General features: G+C 51.3%; 1 protein-coding gene across 1 annotated transcript; it reads left to right on the top strand.

The window, feature by feature from the left end:
• The first annotated feature begins 7,786 nt into the window (after positions 1-7,786).
• Positions 7,787-21,625, top strand: HROB (homologous recombination factor with OB-fold). The gene is made up of 10 exons (XM_059997956.1): positions 7,787-7,888; positions 9,123-9,173; positions 12,359-13,528; positions 14,739-14,822; positions 15,945-16,085; positions 16,684-16,792; positions 16,981-17,066; positions 17,442-17,567; positions 19,408-19,528; positions 21,462-21,625. Exons 1-10 carry the CDS (start codon positions 7,787-7,789, stop codon positions 21,551-21,553), a joined length of 2,082 nt encoding a protein of 693 aa, XP_059853939.1. The 3' UTR covers positions 21,554-21,625.
• The last annotated feature ends 1,402 nt before the right edge of the window (positions 21,626-23,027 follow it).

Below are 23,027 nucleotides of genomic sequence, written 5' to 3'. Positions count from 1 at the left end.
TCCTCACTCATAAGAAAGGACAATGACCTCCTCCTCCCTGGGTCGCTAGAGCAGGATTTGGGGTACCCGTGTGAAGAGCTAGCACAGGGCATGGCAAAGGGTGAGCCCGACCCTCACCTCCAGCCTTGGTGTTACCACCCCTTGGTTCAGGGCCAGCTGTAATGCTCCGGCCACTCCCATTCCCTGAGCAAGGAACTCACCTTCTACGCTGGAAATGATCTCTGCCCCACCCTCTCTCACCTTGCAGCTTCCGACTCCTGAGATCCCCATCCCACTCTCCCAGACTTAGTATCTATAGAATTGCCCTAGGGGTGGGTGGAGGTGCAAGCCCAGATGTCCACCCCCAGGTCTGTTTCTCTGCCCCAGGGATGCTGTAGGAACAAGGATTCCAGATTAAGGTTGCCAGAATTGGGGGGCGGGGTGGGGGTGGGGGGAGGATTCCCAGTTAAATTTACATTTCAGATGAACAAGGAATAATTTTGTATACTTACATAAAGAGCTCCTGACTTTTTTAAACTTATTTATTTTTATACTTATATTTTAAAATTATTCCTTATCTGAAACTCAAATTTAAGTGGGTGTCTTATATTTTATCTGGCATCCCTCCTCCTAGACCTCAAGTTCAGGTTGGAAGACAGCCCAGCAAATGGCTTTTGTTAAGAGTTAAGAGTTTTTAAACAAAAAGTTACCCATTTTAAGGATACAATTCAACATTTTTTTAGTAAATTTACCAATTTCTACAACCATCACATAATCCAATTTTAAAACATTTTCATCACCCAATAAAATGCCCATTTACAGTTAATTCCCATTACCACCCTCACAAATTGCTTTTTAAAATATTTAATAATTATTTTTTTCTGTTGTAAAATGTCACACTCTTTTTTTCTTATATAATTTTTTTTTTTTTTTTTTTTTGGCCGCGTGGAGCAGCATGCAGGATCTTAGTTCCCCGACCAGGGATCGAACCCATGTCCCCTTGCAGTGGAAGCGCAGAGTCTTAACCACGGGACCGCCAGGGAGGTCCCAAAAATCACAAACTCTTAATGTAGAGGGAGATTAGAGAAGTACAAAGAAGAAAATAAAATCACTCCTAAGTGCATAATTCAATGAGAACAATTATTAGTAATTGGGTAAATGCTTTTCTTTTTCTTTTTCTTTTTTTTTTGCGGTACTCGGGCCTCTCACTGTTGTGGCCTCTCCGGCTGCGGAGCACAGGCTCCGGACGCGCAGGCTCAGCGGCCATGGCTCACGGGCCCAGCCGCTCCGCGGCATGTGGGATCTTCCCAGACCAGGGCACGAACCCGTGTCCCCTGCGTCGGCAGGCGAACTCGCAACCACTACGCCACCGGGGAAGCCCGGGTAAATGCTTTTCTGATCTTTTTCCTATGTTCATATTTTTTCAAGAAATGGGCTTCCCCGGTGGCGCAGTGGTTCAGAATCCACCTGCCAATGCAGGGGACATGAGTTCGAGAAGTTCCCACATGCCGCCAAGCAACTAAGCCCGTGCACCACAACTACTGAGCCTGCCCTCTAGAGCCCGCGAGCCACAACTAGTGAAGCCCGCGTGCCTAGAGCCCGTGCTCCGCAACAAGAGAAGCCACCACAATAAGAAGCCTGCGCACCGCAACAAAGAGTAGCCCCCGCTCGCCGCAACTACAGAAAGCCCGCGCACAGCAACGAAGAGCCAACACAGCCAAAAATAAATAAATAAAGTAAATAAATAAATTTTTAAAAAAAGAAAAATTGTATCACACAGTATACAATATCTTACTGTCTAATTTTTTAATGTAATACATCATGAAAATATTCCCATGGCATCAAATCTTCTTCCACAACATCATTTTTAAAGGTTGCACAGCATTCCATTGTGTCGTTTTACCAGTTTCTTTATTCAATCCCTTTTTGATGGAAATTTGGGTTGTTTCAAATTTTTCACCATTTTAAATTATGATGCGATGCACCCTCTTGTAGCTAAATCCTTACACACATCAGTTTTTATTTTCTAGGATAAATTCTTAGAGGTAGAGCTGTTTTGTCAAAGGGTCTACACATTTTTAAGGTGTTTGATGATTTATTTCCGACCCTGTAAGGGACACCACTGTGGGACCAAGTTGTCCAAGCCCAGGTGACATTCAGCCCAAGAGAAGAAGGCTGATTGATGCTGGGTGGTGGGGTTCAGGCTGGGGGTTGGGGGAACAGGTAGAGGAGGGCAGATGAGAGCATCTACCAGGTTCTGAAGATTGTCAGGTACTGGGAAGACACTATGTGGGACTTCCCTGGAAACCAGAGGAATGCTGCTGCCCTGCCCCATCCCCTCCTCACCACCAGCCACAGGTGCTCCAGACAGCAAGCTTCACCAGCTCCTTCCCTGCTGACCCCTGTTGGTCTTGGTGCTCCAGGCAAGCTGGAGGTCGGCTCGCAGAGACCCAGCCGGCTGCACCCTGCCCTGAGCCCCGCCCACCCCCACGGTTCGGAGAGAGTCAGCCTCCCGTCCAAAGCCAGACCTTGGCGCCCCACCAGGTGTCCAGCCTCCTTGCCCCCACCTCCCAACCTTGGAAGAAGACCATCCGCGAGAGGCTTGGGGGAGGTGGGTGTTGGACTGGAGGCGTAGATCTTGTGATGATTCACATGCCACCGGAGGGGAGAAAGGGGCTGGAGGATGAATGGATTGCAAACCAAAGGGAGGGGCCAAGGAGATGAGCTTTAGTGCCTTGATCCGCCCGCGTCAGTTTCTTCAACATCTGCAGTGCGTGGGGTTGAGCGATCCCACCGGGGGGTTGGGGGGTAGGACTGGGAGGCTGGCTGACGTTAGCTTCCCGCCTGCTGGGTCGGCCAGAGCAGTTCATGAATGACTCACCTCATTGTCAGGCTGATTCACTGCTCGCCTGGGGACTTGCGGGGGGTGGAGGGGGGAGCTGGTTGGGGGGAGGCGGTAGCAGCCCCCTCTGTACGTCTCACACGCGCGCACACGCGCATACACGCGCGGGCGGGGCTCCAGCGGGTCTATTTCCCTGCTGGGGTCGGGACGCGATGGATGGGTTTCCATGATAAGAGGGAGGGAGAAGCACATCACTTGGTCTGTGGAGAACAAGTTTGAGGTTTCTGTCAGTAGTCTACCTGTGACTATTTACATTTAAATTAATTAAAATTAAATCCAATTAAAGCTTCAGTTCCTCAATCTCACCAGCCACACTTCAAGTGTTCAATAGCCACATGTGCTCTTATTAATAGCTACTCTATTGGACAAGGCAGAAAGTTCTATGCGACGGTGCTGGTCTACACAGCCTTCACACACATAATGCCACACAAACAGACCAGCCCTTCCCCCACTCCCATACGCTCAGACCCCCACCCTCGTAGGTAGCACACAACACACACTTAATTCCACACACATTCCACACGCTCATTCAACATGCAACACCCACCCACCAACACAGCCACACAAAACTCTCAGTGTGTGTACACACTTCCAGTGTATGCCACTGTCCATACCAAGACAAACGTAAACACATAAACACGCATCATCACCCTGAATTGCATACAACTGTTCATACGATCAAAATACAAATTAGGAAGAAATGCATTTGCAAATATGCTGAAATAGATACAAACTCAAGCCTTGTGGTTCCCATAACAAATCTCAGCACAGGTTTGCAAACTCAAGTAGAGGGGGAAGGGAACCCACATTGTTTAGCCCCTGCCAATGCGCCAGGCATGGAGTTAGCCATTTCAATGCATTAATTCCTTTAATCTCACAGCAACCCTGTGAGGAAGATGCATTATTCCATTTTCATAGAGGGGACAACTAAGGTTCAGAGAGGGAAAGCAACTTAGTCAAGGTCACACAGCCAGTTAGCAGCAGGGTCAAATAAGAAACCAACATTTGCCTAACTCCATAGGCAGTGCAGCATGCTGTCTCCAAACACACACACACACACATACACACACACACCCCACACACACACAAATACAGGTTTTCTCTCTCTTGTGTTTAAGAAGGTGAGGCTCCGCTTCCAATAAGTACAGGTACTGTACAGGGAAGTCAGCATGGATTTTCCTAGACTCCTTTGCACTCCCTTCTGACAAAGGGCATTAGGTCATTCAACAAACGCTTACTGAGTGTCTTCTGTGTGCCAGGTCCCATGCCAAGTGCTGGCTCACAAAAGTGAAACCCTACAGTCAATTGCCCTGAAAGAGTTCAAAGGCCAGCAGGGAGGTGTCAGGGAAATTTGAAGGCAATACAGGGCATACAAGGGACCTAAGCTATCATGGAGGTAGCCCCCAAGTGCAAGGAACCAAGAAGGAAACCTGGGTGTGCCTGGGGCAGTCAAGGAAGGCTTCTTGGAGGAGGCAGCATGTGACATGAGGCATGAAGAATGAGTGGGGTGGAAAGGGATTGGTATTGACTGGGATATTGGTTGAGAGATGAGATAGGGCAGGGGATCAGATGCCAGGGCATTGCAGTCCCTGGGGATTTTATATGTCATCCTCAGGTGACTGGGAGGGATTGAAGAATTTTTACAGTGGAAAAATAGTATGCCATTTGCATGCTCAAAGAGTGGACAGAAAGGAGGAGAGTTTGGACTAGGGAGACCATGCAGGAGGCTATGGATGGCGATAGCCCAGGCAGGAGATGGTAAGGCCTGATGTAGAATGTAAGGCATCCAGACAAGATAAGGGATGGAGGGGGATGAGGGGTTAGGGTGTATCCTGGTCCTGAGACAGTGCAAGGCAAAGCCTTCTGACCCATGAAAATGTAATAAAAGCCATGATTTTCTTTCAGAATAAGGCATATGTGCATAGGCGCATGATGTTTTGGGCAATTATAAGGGATTCATATTCCCTAAATCCCCAGGTTAAGAACCTAGTTCATTGGAATTCTAAAAGGCAAAACAACATAATGGGGACTTCCCTGGTGGCCCAGTGGTAAAGAATCCGCCTTCCAGTGCAGGGGATGCGGGTTCATCTCTGGTGGGGGAAATAAGATCCCACATGCCTCAGGGCAACTTAGCCCACACACTGCAACTACTGAGCCCGTGTGCTCTAGAGCCCGTGGGCCACAACTAGAGAGAAGCCCCTGCGCGGCAACAAAAGGTTGCACATGTTGCAGCAAAGATCCCGCGTGCTGCAACTAAGATCCAGTGCAGCCAAACAAATAAATAAAAATAAAATCAGGGGCTTCCCTGGTGGAGCAGTGGTTAAGAATCCACCTGCCAATGCAGGGGACACGGGTTCCAGCCCTGGTCCAGGAAGATCCTACATGCTGCAGAGCAACAAAGTTCATGCGCCACAACTACTGAGGCTGCAATCTAGAGCCCATGAGCCACAACTACTGAGACCACATGCCATGACTACTGAAGCCCGCGTGCCTAGAGCCCATGCCCCGCAACAAGAGAAGCCACTGCAATGAGAAGCCCGCACACCGCAACGAAGAGTAGCCCCCGATCGCCACAACTAGAGAAAGCCCGTGCAGCAACGGAGACCCAACGCAGCCAAAAATAAATTAATTTAAATAAATAAATAAATAAAATAAAATTGGAAGATGGAAATTACGGTGTGAGTAGGAGTTGATATTATTCCTTTTGGCTTTTTGGGCTCTGTGGTGTCCTTTCAACTGGAGCTGACAGAGCCCAGATCCAGGGTGAGCTGTGCCTGGGATTCCTGGGAGGAGAGGGGGGCTGTAAATGGGAGGGTTGGGGTTTTGTCCTCTAGCTCAGAAGCACAGAGACCTTGAAGGAATTCCTAACTTGAATGAGAATTAGAAGTCCAGGTTTCCTTTCTCATCACCATTCTGGCCTCTATTCTGACATATGACAGGTTAGCTGGTCCACATGGAGTAATGATGGAAGCCATAGGCTGCCCAGTGGCCAGGCCAGACCAAGCAGGCTACCCTAGGGAAGATCCATGGCTGGTTCAGATCAGATTGTTAAGAACTCGAGTCAGCTACCTTCCTCCTGCCTTTTGAGTCCTCAAAACCATGCAACTCTTGTCTCTCTGACTATCTCTCTTGTGACAAGCAAAAAGGGAAACTGAGGTTGGGCTGAATCAGTAACCACAGTAGGCTTTAGTGATAAGAGCTGGCCTTCCCAGATCTCTGGGCCCCTGCCCATCTGTCTGCACAGCTCTCCTGGACTCTATCTTTTGATCTGTATCTCCCTGACTTGTTCATATTTTATTTATTTATTTTATATATTTTTTGGCCACCGTGCGGCTTGTGGGATCTTAGCTCCCGAACCAGGGACTGAACCCATGTCCATGGCAGTGGACATGGTCCTAACCACTGGCAGTGGACATGGTCCTAACCACTGGACCACCAGGGAATTCCCTCCCTGACTTGTTCATGAACTTGAGAGCACAAGGAGTCATTCATTTCTTCATCTCCAGTGTCAAGCACTGTGCCTGTTAAATAGTGGTCGCTGTGTCACTGATTCAATAACTCTGTGGGTCATTGTTCTAAGTGCTGGGATACAAAGTTGAACAAGCCAGACAAGGTCCCTACACTCATGGGGCTCATATTCTAGTGAGGAAGACAGACAGTAAAGATGTAAATGATGGGACTTCCCTGGTGGTCCAGGGGTTAAGAATCTGCCCTGCAATGCAGGGACGCCGCTTCTATCCCTGGTTGGGGAACTAAGATTCCACATGCCGCGGGGCAACTAAGCTTGTGCGCGGCAACTACTGAGCCTGCGCCACAACTAGAGAGAGAAGCCCGTGCGACGCAATGAAGAGCCCATTGCACCACAACGGAAGATCCCGGGTGCCGCAACTAAGACTCAATGCAGCCAAAAATGAATAAATAAATATTTTTGGGCTTCCCTGGTGGCGCAGTGGTTGAGAATCGCCTGCCGATGCAGGGGACACGGGTTCGTGCCCCGGTCTGGGAAGATCGCACATGCCGCGGAGCGGCTGGGCCCGTGAGCCATGGCCGCTGAGCCTGCGCGTCCGGAGCCTGTGCTCTGCAATGGGAGAGGCCACAGCAGTGAGAGGCCCACGTACCACACACACAAAAATAAATAAATAAATAAATAAATAAATATTTTTTAAAAGATGTAAACCATGACAATTATAAATAATGAAAAATGCTGTGAAGGAAATTAAGCGTTGTGATGGGGGGAGGGATGTTACTTGAGAGATAAGGTGACAGGGAAGATCTGAGATCTAAGCTGAAACATGAAGGATGAAAAGAGCCTGACGGAGAATACCTTGCTTAATATACGCGTGGCAAGAATAGATGGATGGATGGATGGAGAGATGAACAGACAGACAAACCAACAGGGTAGATTCTGGTGTGAATCAGAGTCACGCTGTAGTACTCAGTCCCTAGTATGCTTAACACAAGAGAGGAGGGTGGGCAGGATGGGATGCAATGGGCCCCAAATTCCCAACCTTGCTCTCACCTGAGCGCGCATTGAACAAGCGGATTGGGCCCTAGGGGCCGCTGGGAGGCGACCGAGAGCTCATTCGTTTCCCTTTAAGGCCGGGGCGGAAGACTGCGGTGAAGGGCCTTTGTGTCGGCGGGATAGAAATAGACCTGCCCCTTTAAGAGGGCGGAGATGATGAGTGGCGGCGGCTTCGAAAGCGGCCTAGGACGCCAGCCGCAGCTTCCCGACCACCCACCTTCGGCCGCCACCTGGGCTGCAAAGACGCCTCTCTCCGAGCTCGCCCCAGAGACTCTGTCGCCCGGACTCTGACCCTGCCACCTGGACCAAGGCCGAGGCCCCGGTGACCCCTAGAGTCGGAGTCTACCCGGCCAAGCCGCGGCCGGAGACTACCGGCCGTCGCCATGGTAATGCCCTGCCTGGGACCACCCGGCCGCCCGGTCTCCTGGCCGCAAGGACCTGCCTTCCGGGTTCCAGCCCCTCCCCCGTGCGAGCTGCAGGGCCGGGTTAGGGTTTAGGGGAGAGCTCGGTGGGGTCGGGAGGCCTGGGCCCTAGTCAGGGCTCGACATGGACACGCCCGGACCCTCAGGGAAGGCCTCTCCACTCACCTCCCTCTGGGCCTCAGTTTCCTGCCTCTTGCCTTCCATTTCATCTTGAAGAACTCCTGTTCATCCTTCCCGGTGTGCTCAAACGTCACGCCTCTTGGGCCCTCCTTCTCCCCCTAACCCTTCCAGTCTGATCCTTGACATTCCGGGATAGGTCTCCCTAACTATAGCTCTTGCTGCTGTGGCGTCTGAGGTTAGGCACAGCCCTTGACTCTAGGAGTGAGACACTTTTAATGTTGGCCACAGCAGCCCTGCTGCCCAGAAAGAAGGAACTGAACTGTGGACTGGGAGGCATCCCACCCTCCTGGGACCCTAGCTTTTGGGTGTTGGATTAGATAAAAACTACTGGCTTGACTCTCAGAATCAAGGCCACTAGGCTGGGGCATGCTTGGATTTATGGGAGTGTCCGTTATGTTTGACAAAGGTTCCAAACGCCAAACCTTTGGGATGTTGCAAAATCCTTAGGCCCACTGCACAGTGCTGGGTCTAAAGAATGACGCAGGCTCCCGTGGGCAGTCTTCTCTTTGCTTCCTCCCTCTTATTACAAGATTAAGGCAGGGCTTCCCTGATGGTGCAGTGGTTAGGAATCCGCCTGCCAATGCAGGGGACAAGGGTTCGAGCCCTGGTCTGGTAAGATCCCACATGCCGTGGAGCAACTAAGCCCGTGCGCCACAACTGCTGAGCCCACGTGCCACAACTACTGAAGCCCGCGTGCCTAGAGCCCATGCTCTGCAACAAGAGAAGCCACCACAATGAGAAGCCTGCACACTGCAACGAAGAGTAGCCCCTGCTCACCGCAACTAGAGAAAGCCTGCGCGCAGCAACGAAGACCCAACACAGCCAAAAAAAAAAAAAAACCACCAAATAAATAAATCTTAAAAAAAAAGATTGATGCAAATGGACCTGAGTGAATTATTTTACAAGAAAGGATTCTAAGTCATCTAAGTCTTTAAGTAAATCCCATCTCTTCTCTCCTCATCCCTTATTCCTCCCCCCAACACTAGCAGAAAAACAAACAAACAGAAAACAGTAAACCTGATGGTCTTGTTAGAATTGGGAAAAAGCAGAGTGAGGACAGAATGTACTTGCAAACGGTGTTTCTCCTCCAACCTCAATTGCTTTGTTTTCCTTTCAGGCATGCAGTCTGCAGAAGCTGTTTGCTGTGGAAGAGGAGTTTGAAGATGAGGTAAAAAAGTGTTGGTGAACAGAGATGGCAGAGAAGGTCTTAAGATGTAAACACCCAGGCCCAGAACCCAAGTTTCCTTTTACTTGACATGTATATCTTTTTTTGTCTGTGAGAGGCTGAGAAATGATGAGAAATGTAAACAACCCACTTAACTGTCTTAGAAACAAATGAAAAACCAGAAAGATGAGCTGCTTAACTGTCATCCTTTAAATTATAAGGGCCCTTGCCTGGAAGCTGTGTCACGTAGATGATTGGATTCACCTTCACGATGACATACTTTTTTTTAATATAAATTTATTTATTTATTCATTTATTTTTTGGCTGCGTTGGGTCTTCGTTGCTGCAGGCGGGCTTTGTCTAGTTGCAGCAAGCGGGGGCTGCTCTTTGTTGGGGTGTGTGGACTTCTCATTGCGGTGGCTTCTCTTTGTTGTGGAGCACAGGCTCTAGGCATGTGGGCTCAGTAGTGGTGGCTCACGGGCCCTAGAACACAGGCTCAGTAGTTGTGGCACATGGGCTTAGTTGCTCTGCTGCATGTGGGATCTTCCTGGACCAGGGCTCGAACCCGTGTCCCCTGCATTGGCAGGCGGATTCTTAACCACTGAGCCACCAGGGAAGCCCCACGATGATGTACTTGATGTGGGAAGAAAATTTAGGGAGAGTCAGAGACAGCACAGTTACTGGACAGCAGGAGGCCTGGGGTCACCAACTGGCTACCTGAGCCAGGGCAAAGTACTGCATTCTGTGGCCTTCCATTTTCTCTCCTATCACACATGATGGCTGTTCTTCTGCCATAAACATTCTTCCCTTCCCGCTCTCTCCTCAGAAGATGACACGTTAGACTAGATCTGAAGCTGGCATGTTAGAATCACCTCTGCCGAGGCCCTACCACGTATCAGTTACATCAGAATTTCTGGGAATGGGTGCAGGCAGGGGTATTTCTAATCTCTGGGTGCAGCCAGAGACCACTGAACTAGTGATCTGCACAGCTGTCTTCCCACTCAGATCGAACAGATATAGTTTCATCTAGGAGGCCCAAAATTGCTATCTCAAATCCTTTTCAGAAAGAAACAGGATTTAAGTGAGTAAATCTCCAAAAGGTAAATTAAATTGCTTAAGAATACAGCACCAGGGACTTCCCTGGTGGCGCAGTGGCTAAGAACCCGCCTGCCAATGCAGGGGACACCAGTTCCATCCCTGGTCCAGGAAGATCCCACATGCCGCAGAGCAACTAAGCCCGTGTGCCACAACTACTGAGCCTGCTCTCCGGAGCCCACGAGCCACAACTACTGAGCCCGCGTGCCACAAATATTGAAGCCCACGTGCCTAAAGCCTGAGCTCCGCAACAAGAGAAACCACTGCAATGAGAAGCCCGCGCACTGCAACGAAGAGTAGCCCCTGCTCGATGCAACCAGAGGAAGCCCGGTGCGGCAACAAAGACTGAACGCAGCCAAATAAATAAAAAAATAAATAGATGAAAAAGAAAGACTACGACACCAGCAGCCAGGATGGCCTCCTGACTCCAGTCTAATGTACATGGAAACTATTAAACTACATTTATAGACTAGAGTTGCTCTAGTTTATCAATGACAAGCCATTCAAACCTACTTTTTTGTCTCCCAGTGATTTGCTTTAAAAATCACGTTTAGAATTTGTCCGGATGCCTAATTGGTGCCTAGTGAGATGGTGAATGCTGCACCAGGGGCCCTTCTGGCAGCCACAGTCCCATGCTTCCCTTCCTCTGAGGCTTTTGGAACCCGAGGTTTGAAGGGAAAAACAGACCTTCCTCAGATCTCTTAAAATTCCATCTCTGGCTTGTCTCATTCATTGAGGCCCCAAGACATAGTGACAAAGGCACTTATGGGTCCCAGTCCTGGTTCTGTGAAGTTACTTAACCTCTCTGAGTCTCCGTTTCTGTATCCATAAAACAGGGACAATAATAGTACCTATTCATAGGGTCATCATGAGAACTCATGGAGAGAATTCTGGTAAAATGTTTACATGGTACCTGGCACCCAGTGAGGTTTTTCAAATGTTAGATTTTGTTATCACTTGGGGACTTGATTTTTGTTTTTACAAATAATTCAAAACTGCCAGGTTTGTCAAGGAGATATGCGTCCTTGTCTTTGTCTTTCAGCTTTGGAGATGTGTAATTACGGGCTGAAAAAAATGACCCTCCTGGGTCTTACCAGGTCATGGTAGGACTGCTAGGCTAGTAATGGAATTAAGAGTGAAGGACTCTGACAGCTCAAGTTTCTGTTCCATGACCAGTCCCTTTCCCCCTTCCCAAGACAGATGACATCATGTCTGAGAGTGAGCTCTTCAGCGGAAAAGGGCTGCATCACCTCCCAGGGTCATCAGGATTTTCTTGCTGTTGTAATTATAATATCATTATTACTAAGTCCTAAGGTAGTCCTGTTAGAGTATGCTACTCTCCTGATAGTACACGAAGCAAGAAAGATCCTTTCTCTAGCCTGGACAGTCCAGTGCAGCAGCGGGGGGTGGGGGTGGAGGGGACCTTCCTGTCAGTTAAATCAGCAGTTCTGACACCTTCAGAACAGGTCTGTTGCTCTTGAAGGTGTCAATCTCCCCTTGCTTCCCAACCGGAATCCATACTTCGTTTACCTGCCTGAAAAGCTATATTTAACTTCTATCTATTTTGCAGGCTCCAAGGACTCTCTGGCTTACTGAAGACTAAGCGTGTGCGTGCGCGTGTGCGTGTGCGTGTGTGTGTGTGTGTGTGTGGTGGGGGTGAGGAGTGGGTGGAGGACAGGCAGCAGGACCAGATGGATAGATGCCTAGTGCACAGGTTTGACACCACGAAGCTAGTTTCCTTGAGATGGGTGTGTGACCTTGGATGATTTGTTTGACTCCTGGGTGACCTGGTTCCTTTGCTTCTCCTACTGTTCCCCCAACTGCCGCCACCACCCCTCGCCACCCCTCACCTGAGACTGAAGAAAGAGAGAAGCTACCTGAAGACTTAGCCTTAGAATGCGTCTGGTAGAAGCCTCGTTGTGGGCTTCTGGGCAAGGTCAAAGGTGGTGAGAGAGTCCACCACTGCCTTTCACACCTTGGTTTCTTGTTTGCGAGTATTTGCACACACAGACACACCACATACCCGAAACAGTGAAAGCAGAGTGTTTCTTGATTTCCAGATGCCAAGACCTGCTGTCTCTGCTTCTTTGTAGGATTTCTTGTCAGCTGTGGAGGATGCAGAGAACCAGTTCGTTGGCTCACGGCCTGTGAATGCTGGGTGCCTGCGACCTGTCTCTTCCCGGCCACAGGAGGCCCAGCTACTGCCATGCCCCACTGCTCCTTCAGAGGCTGCGGGCCTGCCAGCCCTGGGACTCCGCCTTTCTACCTCCGGCATGCCCAGGGCCGTTGAAGGTCCACCTTCCACAGGAACAGCTCCCCTAAGGCCTGTCTCAATGTCCAGCAGCTGGACTGGCAATCAGGGAAGAGTGACACTGACAGAAGTGCTCAGTGAGACCCCAGTAAGACCCCAGTCCTCAGTCTCCCACCCCCAGCTCACCTTCAAGAGCAAACAGCAGGTGATTGGTGGCTTTGAGGGGCCTGAACAAGATGAATTTGATAAGGTCCTGGCAAGCATGGAGCTGGAGGGCCCCGTCATGGAGCTGGAACTTGGAGTTAGCGGTGAGGCCACAGGAATCCTGCCCACCTGGTGGCGGGAGGACTCAACATTGGCTAAAAAGGCCCGGGCAGCTGATCTGAGCAGACCTTGCCAAAAGGGGCCCATGCCTGCAACCCACATAGCTGGTATCCCGTCAGCTCGGGATGTGCCCCCGGATCCTGTTGTCCGCTGTGGGACTCCACAGTCCCACTTGAGGCCTGGTGCCACGGGTAGCCTTCCTGTCCCAACTGCCTCGGTGGTTCGCGGTCAGCAGCCCCATTGGGAGGTCTCTCCCGGTGGTCCCCCTCCTCAAGCGCCCCAGCCTCTCCAAGCTGCTGGCAGGCTCGTTCAGAGCAGCCCTCAAAATCATTTCCCTGGTCAGCCATTCCCGTCTCCAAATGCCTGCTTAACTGGCAAACCTCATTTTCTTACACCACAAACTCCCAACTCAAGCTGTGCTACTCCCTCAAGGACTATCTCTGGATTATTTCCTCGGGGGCCCTTCCAGCCCCGAGCTCCAGCATCTTCTGTCAAGTCTCCTGTCAGCACCCTGAAGGGCCCCCGTCCTTCCCCAGTCCCTCAAGCTGCTCTGCAGACGCCCATCGTCACGAACCACCTGGTGCGGCTGGTCACTGCTGCCAACCGGACACCCCAGCAGCCCGCTTGCACTTCCACCCGCGCCAAAACACGCCGCTTTCCCGGCCCAGCAGGGCTCCTGCCTCACCAGGTGAGTGACGGCTTCTCTCTGGCCAGAGCCTGAGCTCCCCAGGCTGCTGGGGGCCCAGGAGAGCAGCAGAGTCCCAGAGGATCTTCACGCCCCCCCAGGAAGGGGAGGAAGGAAGTGCAGAGAGGGAGCGCTTCCAAAGCTGTGGAGGAATTCAGAAGAAGTGGGAAGAATTGAATGCTTGAAAACCCACATGCGAGATGCTTAAGGCTTGAGAATGTCACAATTTCCATACGTTTGTTGAACATCTACTGTTTCCTAGCACCAGGGCAGAAAGATTCATTCACTTATATTTGCTAAAGACTGGTATGTGTTGGGCACTTTGCTTGGACCTGAGAATACAGAGATTAACATAGAAATAGTTCCCGTCCTAAGGAGCTTCCAGGAGAGTGGAAGAAGCAGACACAAACGATTACACATAAAAGGCACAGGGAGAGTAGAGGTCATTCCCTGGGTGCTGGGGAGACACTGGGCTCCTTGGGCTTGCTGCGTGGGCTCTGGAGGGATGAGTAGGAGGTTTACAGAGGTGTGTGTCAGGAGGCTGTGTCTTGGAGGACATTTCAGCAGTGGAAAGACGGGAGAGCGTGTGCAAAGGCACAGATGCTCTGGGAGAGCCACAGAATCGCTCGTAGCTGGTGTGGGGTCAGTGTGGGGGAGTTGGGGCTGAGCTGCGTGTGTAGATTTCGGCAGCAGTGGAGAGACAGGGTCCATCAAACTACTCTTGGGTCAGATCCCAGATAATTGGACTCTGAGGATCCAGTCTGGTTGTGATAGGTTACCCCCTTTCCTCACATTTGAAGGGTGTTTGAAAAGATTCCTGCCTGTTAACTTGCTCTTCCCTGGCACTTTTAAGAGAAATCCAAGGAGACCTGGGATGGACCTCTGTAGGGAAGGATGAGGTCCCTGAGAAGGGGTGTGGGGAAAGCTGCCCTTTTACTCATCTCGGGCCTCTCTATTCAAGTCATCGCCCCCGTCAGGAAGCCCTGGGGTTTGTTCCTGGGCCAGCTCTAGCTTCCTCACACTCCCAAAACGATCCCCAAAGCATCTTTTTTGAGCTGCCAGCGAGGCTCCTGAGACTTCCTTAGGAGAGATGTACTACGTGTTAATTGTCCCTGGTAGTTTCCTGAACTCATTATGTAACCCAGACAAGAAGCCGTACTTGTAAATAACAGCTGCTGAGCTTGCTCTCGCCTTCTCCTCTGTCCCCTTGTAGCACAGTGGGAAAAATCTGGACGACATCATGGTTTCCACGCCCCAGACTCCGACTCATGGTGCTCTGGCTAAATTCCGGACAGAGGTAACTAATTCCATGCAAATGTTAACTTCCTGGGGATCGTTCAAGAGTGAGGGACATCCCTACGTGTTTCAGTAGCTGAGGATGAGAGTCTGTGCTGCTCGGCCCGTTCCCTGGGGTCATACACCACAGGGCATTTGGGGAGGTGGCAATTTTCCTGGCATAAAGTGAAGCCTATCCTGATGCCAGAGGGGTGTGAACCGATACCTTGAGTCCAGCCTTCTTTCCCAGCTAAGAAAGAAAGGCCCAGCTAACTCCATCTTCCCTCAGAGGAGGAGAGTGTAACAGTTGTTGAAATTGTATCTCAGGAACGCTGCCTTTCAGGTTTCTGGGAATCAAGCTGGGAAGGATCTGGCTTCATCTTGCCTCTGGTGGGTTCCCTCTTGGTGGGTGAGACCCAGCCTCCCTCCTCCCTGGGATTCTGGTTGACCTGCTCTGCTCCCAGACCCACTTTTGCTTTTAATTCTCTCTAGAAGTTTTTCTCTTTGCTGTAGCTCTGCAGATCCACCAGTCCATTTCAGCTCCAAAGCAATAAATACTCACCTGGATTCAAAGCTTTTTTTTTTTTTTTTTTTTTTTTTTTTGCGGTACGCGGGCCTCTCACCATTGTGGCCTCTCCTGTTGCGGAGCACAGGCTCCGGACGCACAGGCCCAGCGGCCATGGCTCACGGGTCCCAAAGCATTTTTTAATATAATAAGCTGAATAGTTAAAGCCAGAGGCATCCCAGATAAAATATAATTGGTTTCAAAATTGCCTGGAAGCCTATAAATATATGTGGGAGCTCCCTAGCCCTAAGACTTTGCAAGTCCATTGTAAGAGACAAGCATAGATAGCCTTTTGCATTAATGTAATTAAAGTCAGGGCCTGATTTAAAGTAAACAAATGCCTCAGTGAAAGTACTTTTGCTAGTGTACCTTTGCTATTGCTTCTCAGTGAAAGATGTGATATGCCACAAGGTTTCACACACCATTTTCTGAACTTGGAGATACACGAAGGGAGAGAATGTGGCCACCGTGCTGCAGGGAATTCACCCTTGCTCTCCCACCCCTCTATCCCAGCTCAGGCAAGGCCTCTAGCAAAGCGGACCTGTTAATGCAGGCTCCCCTTCTGCTCTGTTGTGCCAGATTGTTACTAGTTCCCAGGCATCGGTGGAGGAGGACTTTGGGCGAGGGCCCTGGCTGACCATGAAATCTGCTCTGGGCCTGGATGAGAGAGACCCTACCTGTTTCCTCTGTACCTACAGCATCATCATGGTGCTGCGGAAGGTAAGGGTCCTGGGTGCTGAGACCCAAAGGGAAGACCATTTTTATCCCTTTCACCAACCTCCTGCCCTGCTCCACCTTAGGAAAGGGGCTCTCTGTTTGCTCCCTGCTACCCCAGGCCTGTCTCTGAGTGGCAACGTGAAGCCCCTTTGGTTGTATCTTCCACTCACCTGCCTTTTCACAGTATCTGGCATAGGTGGAGGTGGGTTATGGGCATGTCTCTGCACATCTGGGCCCTGAATGGGGTAGGGTAAACACACTGCTACCCCTAGAGCTCCCCAGAGGTCAAAGGTCACGTGCAGACGCACGTTAGTACATGTGCTGACGTACTCCTGCCTGTGGCCTGTGAGATGCAGCTCTATATGAATACGTACACATAAACACACAAAAGAAAGGGGGCAGGGCAGACAAATGAAAGGCCCGCAGCTTCAGGTCTGCCAGAGGGAGATGGGATGAGCCCTGTAGACTGCCCCTTGGCCCTCTGAAAAGGAAGACCATCACCACACCAGTGCTCTGCCCCCCTCCCTGGGTTGCCCTGGCACACTTGGGAACCTTACAGGTGGGACGTGGCTCCTCAGCAAATGCCTCTCCTTGTAACCAGGCAGCCCTGAAGCAGCTGCCCAGGAACAAAGTCCCCAACATGGCAGTGATGATCAAGTCCCTGACCCGGAGCACAGTGGACGCCAGTGCGGTTTTCAAGGACCCCACGGGTGAGGAGTTAAGTCCTGGGAGTGTCTGACGAGTGGCCGCATTGAGGTCAGGAGGTGAGGAGGAGCCGCCCTCTCCATTTGCAGTTAGGAAAATTGAGGCAGTGTCCAGCCCCCTTCCCAGCCGGGGCCCAGGCCAGTCACTGTGCTGCCCTTGGCCCTGATACTGATGGGCGGTGTGGTGTTTGCAGGAGAGATGCAGGGCACGGTGCACAGGTTGCTGCTGGAGACACGCCAGAATGAGCTGAAGCCTGGCTCAGTGCTGCTGCTACAGCAGGTACGGGAGCTCCAGGTGGGCCCTGCCCTCCCGCCTCCCGCCCTGGAGGAAGCCCCGGGTTGTCTCTCTGGCTCCCTGCCCTCCCAGGGCCCAGGCAGAGAGTGGCTGCCCCAGTGCAAGCCCTTGGCTCACTGGAGCCGAGTAAAGGCCTGGCTGCCATCCTTCAGGGGGCGGATGGGGGTGGAGATCGTGCTGTGAGGGGCCGAGGATGGGGTACGCAGTGCTACTCTGGCAGCAGGGCTGCGGCAGGAGTGATTTCTGTGACCCTGGTGCAGAGGCTAGCAAGGGTGAGGCAGGCGGGACTGGGTGGCCGCCCGGCAGCACCTAGCGCTCTGTCAGGACATTGGACACCTTCCCCCCCTTTCTCTACTCCAGATCGGAGTGTTCTCTCCTTCACTCCGAAATCACTACCTCAACGTGACGCCCAACAACCTGGTCCACGTTTATAGCCCAGATTCTGGGGATGGGAACTTCCTCAAGCCATCGCAGCCCTTCCCCAAGGTAAGAGGAGCAAGATGGAGTGGGCATGGGTAGGGCCGCTTTCCGCCTGGGTCTTCTGATTTCTTCCCCTCCTCTATCCTGGGGAGCAGGGATGTGAAGTGGACAGTTGCCCTGAGGTGACAAGATGCCCTTTGGGGACAGGGCCATCTCCTCCTGTCCCTGGTCCAGCCACCTGCCAGATGGCACAGTAACAGGACCTAGAGGAGCAGCTGGCTTCTGGGTGGATCCCTGAGTGTCTGATGGCAGACCTGAACATTGGAGAGCATGGGAGTCACCTGAGAACTAACCGAGTTGAGGGTCCACGATGGGGTGGGGCCCTCAGTGAGTGACTGAGGGTTGGATTTGCTGCAGGTGGCAGTGCAGAGAACAGACAGCTACAGATGGTCTGTCACGTGAGCCAGCACTTGCTCTGTATCTTCCCTCCTGGTTTCCACCTCTGCTAGGTGAGGGGGCGCCGGCCCAGAACTCCTTTGGGAGCCAAGGGAGGCTGGGTTCCAGGCAGTTCCACTCCAGGGTGAGGGTGCAGGGCCTGGCCTTGACTTGACACACAGTGTCCCGTCTGTGGCCACCCCCACCTTCCTGGGATCCTGGGTTGTCGTCCTGACCTGGCCTGGGGGTCAGGAGACCTAGGTCATGGCCCTGCTCTGCTGGGAATTTGTAACATGACCTTGGGCAAGTCCTGTCCCCTCCCCTGCTGTTGCTTTGTCTATAAAATGAGTGGGTTAGACTAGATGACATCTAGTCAAGTTACATGTTTAGTTCTAACTTGCTGCTTCTCATCTTTTTCCCTAACCTTCTTCATTCTCTCAATATCACCCCACTTCTAAAAAAAGCATCTTGATTTCCATTTTTTTTTTTTAATTATTTTTTTGGCTGCGTTGCATCTTTGTTGCTGCGCGTGGCTTTCTCTAGTTGCGGCGAGCGGGGGCTACTCTTCACTGCAGTGCGCAGGCTTCTCATTGCAGTGGCTTCTAGTTGCGGAGCGCAGGCTCTAGGGCGCACGGGCTTCAGTAGTTGCAGCGCATGGGCTCAGTAGTTGTGGCTCGCAGGCTCAGTAGTTGTGGCTCACGGGTTTAGTTGCTTCACGACATGTGGGATCTTCCCGGACCGGGGCTCGAACCTGTGTCCCCTGCATTGGCAGGTGAATTCTTAACCACTGTGCCACCAGGGAAGCCCCATCTTGATTTCCTTTTAAATTTCAAGTCACCCCAGGAATTCCCTGGTGGTCCAGTGGTTAGGACTGTGTGCTTCCACTGCAGGGGGCACGGGTTCGATCCCTGGCCAGGGAACTAAGATGCCCCTCGCTGCAAGGTGTGGCCAAAAAAAAAAAAAAATTTCAAGTCATCCGTACTTGTTGAAAAAAATTGTACAGAATAAAGCAATGTGAAACTGACCCTTCTCCACTTCCATTCCCTAGGGCTAACCATGGTTAACAGGTTTAATTACTAATTTTAATTACCTGTTCATATATTAGTTAGTTTGGGGATTGTTAACAGCTCATTTTTAATTCCAGGCTAACTCCTCAGCATAATTCTGAATGGTGTCTTCACTCTCTGCTCCAGTTATAGAGATTCCCTAAAACATCAGATACCAGCAGAATTAGAAAAGAAAGTCGGCCAAAAGTTTTCTGTTTTTCTTTTATTTTTTTAACTGTCTGCTGTTTGGGGTGTTTGGCGTTTCAGCCCCCTCCCCACAGCATGGGCCTGGGTGACTGGCCGCTGCCACGTTCCTCTCTCCTGTCTTTCCTGAGCCCCCACCTATTCCTTTGAGGTTGTTTGGGCAGAACTGTCCAGAGGATTTCAGGGGCACAGGTATTGGTAACCAGATCCTCTGTCCCCAGGATCCAGGAAGCTTCCATGAACGCCTCCAGCATGAGACCGAGAAGCCTGGGAAAGGCCTCAGAATAGCACAGAACCCAGAGGCAGGGGCATCACCTGAGAAAGAACTACTCCCAGAAGCAGGTAAGGCCGTCAGCCCACCCAGGAGCAAAAGCGGTTCTCCTTCTATTTCCTCTTGAATAGCTCAGCCAGATTGTTCCTCCTCCTGTGAGTCTTTGGATCTTACAGAATCTTAACAGAAATCCGCTGTGGTGTGTTCTCTGGCGAGGCTGCAGGCCACAAACTAATTAACACAAAGAATGTGAACCAAAGCGCCCCAGTTTCCAGGCCATGTGCTGTTAGCCACAGGGGGAGGTAGACTGGCACCATCCTTGAGTCTTCTGTGGCCTGATGGCCAGACCTCAGAGGCAGATTTCCCCATAGTGACTAAGCTCCAAGGCCCTTCAGGCGGTGCTGAGGGGTCAAACATCCATGAGGTTAGGGTGGGGCCAGGATACAGACCTGAGAGGCCCAAATACAGACCTTTGAGGGGAGGGCCAACTTGTTCCTCAGGAGGGAGCCTTACCCCGGTGAAGCTAACACAGTCCAGGTCTGGTCCTTAGCTCTTTGATTCAACCCTGTTTGGCCCCAAAGTTCATGGGATTATGGATAGGTGTCGCGACGTTAACCAAATTTCACAGTAGACCAATGGATAAACCACAAAGCCCATTTCTTTATATTGTATGAAAAAGTATCTACCCTGTATGCTGGAATCTTCTCTAGAATCTTGCACTGTCTCCTTGGAAGTCAGCTTGATGACAAGCCGAACCATCATCAGAAGGTTGCTGGTGGTCACAGTATAAGCGTGAGGCGAGTTGCCTGTAGAGTGTGTGGTTGGTGTCATATCTCCACTGTAGGGACAGACCTGCCGGGCAGGCAGCTGCTGGTGGTGGCCGGGCAGCACTAGGAGACACAAATGCGGATTCCTGCTATGATTCCCATTTTCCTAGGCTCACACTGGCTGGCTCACTCCCCTTCATTTAACCTAGTGTTTCTTCAGACGGTCACAGTGTAGCTAGTGAGGGGCAACTTTTTTTGTTATAATCAAATTGCAGTCCTGCTTCCCTGAGTACAGTGCTGGTCACCCTAATTAAATTTGAATGCCCCCAAACTGACTTCTGTCCTTCCAGCAGCAGTGTTTATCGAGTGGGAGCTGGCCTCTGCAGGTATAGTTTCCAGCCGGACTGACTCTAGGGCTGCGTGATCCCGTCCATTCAGCGGGAGTTTTCTAGTTGGAAGCTAGGGCTCTGGTGTCAAAGGGATGCTACTTGGGGAAGTTGTTGACCTCTGTAAACCCTGTTCTCTCAGGTAAAGTGGGGATTCTAACATGAACTACACGAGATGCCCTTTAAAGGGGCCCCGTGAGACCGAAATGAAGTGATGAGTGTAACGTGGGCAGCCCTGTGCTGGCGCCCAGCATGCCCCTGGTACGTGTTAGCTGCCCTTGTTAACAGTCAGAGTAGCAGTAGGGCTTACTGAGGTCAGCTCTGTTTCCAAGTTCTCAGACAGGAGCACCCCATCCAAGAACTGTAGTCGGGGACAGTTACTTTTGTCCCCTCTGCCTACGAGGCACTTCGGGGGAGGGGACGATGATGTCTCCCACTCTGCAGATGAGAAACCAGGTTAATGAACTGTGTGATTCTGAACACATCTAGTGACTCTTCCTGGCCTTCTTTCTCCCTCTGTCCAACGCAGAGGTTGCATTAGGGGACCTCTGCTCAGGCACTGTGCCTCTGGATGGAAAGAGGAGCCATGAAGGCCCGAGGGGAGCCTCTTTCTTAGCAAAGTGGCCCGGGCGTTTTGCCTCTGCCTTTGTTGTGTGTGGGTATGTGGGGGGCAGAGGGGAGGTGGAAGGCGGGCCGGCCTCAGGCCCGTCAGTGTGGGTGCTGGCGGCTGGGCGAGCCACCTTCCTGACAGCCCTCCCGAGGGGCGGGAGCCTTGGCTCTGAGTCACGTGGAGCCCTAATATTATCACTAAGTCTCCCCGCCCTCTCTTCCCCCCCACCCCCCGCCCGCAGATGACCTAGATGGACTCCTGAGCGAGCTCCCTGAGGACTTCTTCTGTGGCACCAGCAGTTGGGACTCCCCCAAGGCAGGGCACCCCCCATGAGCCGGCAGCCTCTCAGCACCCAGGAGAGAGAAGACCAACACAATTGGAAAACAAAGTTCCGGGACTTCTCTGGCTGCTCCCACCCTGGACACTTACCCTGAGAACACCCTCGTCCCTCGGGTTCTGCAGTGCCGTCACTCTGGGTCTCCCTTTGGCAACCGGAACTCTGCCCAGGATCAACCCCAGCTCTACTGTCCTCCAGGCCCTCGGGTGCACATTCCGTCTCCTCCTCCAACAGGGAAGGTGTGCCGTTCTCCCACCTCAGCTTGAATTTAGAGGATGCTGGGCCTGGTCCCTTTACTCCCTAGTCCGCGGGCAGCTGAGGAGCTAAGAGGAGCCGCACCACAGCAGTGGCGACCTGTCCCTCTGGACAAGGAAGGAACGCTCAGACTTCCCTCTGCGTCGTCTCTTGAGGCCTGTAGGTGGCCAGCTCACCTGTGCCCAGGGCTCCCAGGAGCGGGGGCAGGAGGACGGCTGAGGTGCCTTATTCTGAAATAAAGCAGCCGCCTGCTTCACCCACCTCTCTCTCGTTTCCAGCCTCGCTGCTCCTTGTTCTGTCTGCCCTGCTGGTGGTACCTTGGCCAGAGCAGAGCCAAGCCACTCGTTTTCTCTCTCTGTCTCTCTCCTTTTTTTTTTAACCATAAACTTTTTCTTGTAGACAGTTTTAGATTTATAGAATTATTGCAAAGATGTTACAGGGAGTTCTCATATACCCCACACCCAGTCTCCCCTATTGCTGCCATCTTACATTAGTATGGTAGATTTGTTGCAACTAAAGAACCAGTATTGATACATTATTATTAACTGAATTCCATACTTTATTCACATTACTCAGTTTTCCCCTGATGTCCTTTTTCTCTTCCAGGATCTCACGTTACATTTAGCCATCGTGTCCCTTGGCTGTGGTAGTTTCTCCAACTCTCCTTGTTTCTTAATGACCTTGACAGCTTCGAGGAGCGCAGGTCCGCCATGTTGTCGGATGTCCCTCTATGGGAATTTGTCTGGTGTGCCTTCATGATTAGACTGGGGTTATGTGTTTGGGGGAGGAAGACCTCAGAGGTAAGGTGCTTTTCTCATCACATCATATCAAGGGTTGGTGTTGACCTTGATCACCTGGCTGAAGTAGGCTTTGTCAGATTGGCCAGATTTCTCCACTGTCAAGTTACTCTTTTTCTCCCTTTACGCACGATACCCTTTGGAAGGAATTCACTCTGCTGCCCACACTTAAGGAATGAGGAGTTATGTTCTACCTTCTTAAGGGCAGAATATCTACATGGATTATTTGGAATTCTTCTGCGTGGGAGATTGGTCTGTTTTCCCTTATCTTTTGTTCAACCACCCATTTATATCAGTATGGACTCATGGATGTTTATTTTATACTTTGGGTTAGAGTCCACTACTACTTTATTTATTTTGTTGCCAAGCAACTCTTCACCACTGTAGCTTCTCTGTACCGCTTTTCAGGCAAGAATTG

The sequence above is a fragment of the Delphinus delphis genome, chromosome 19, assembly GCF_949987515.2.
Source record: "Delphinus delphis chromosome 19, mDelDel1.2, whole genome shotgun sequence".
Taxonomy (NCBI): Eukaryota; Metazoa; Chordata; class Mammalia; order Artiodactyla; family Delphinidae; genus Delphinus; species Delphinus delphis.
Note: the sequence above shows the minus strand (reverse complement) of the source record. Positions and strands in the feature narration are given on the sequence as shown.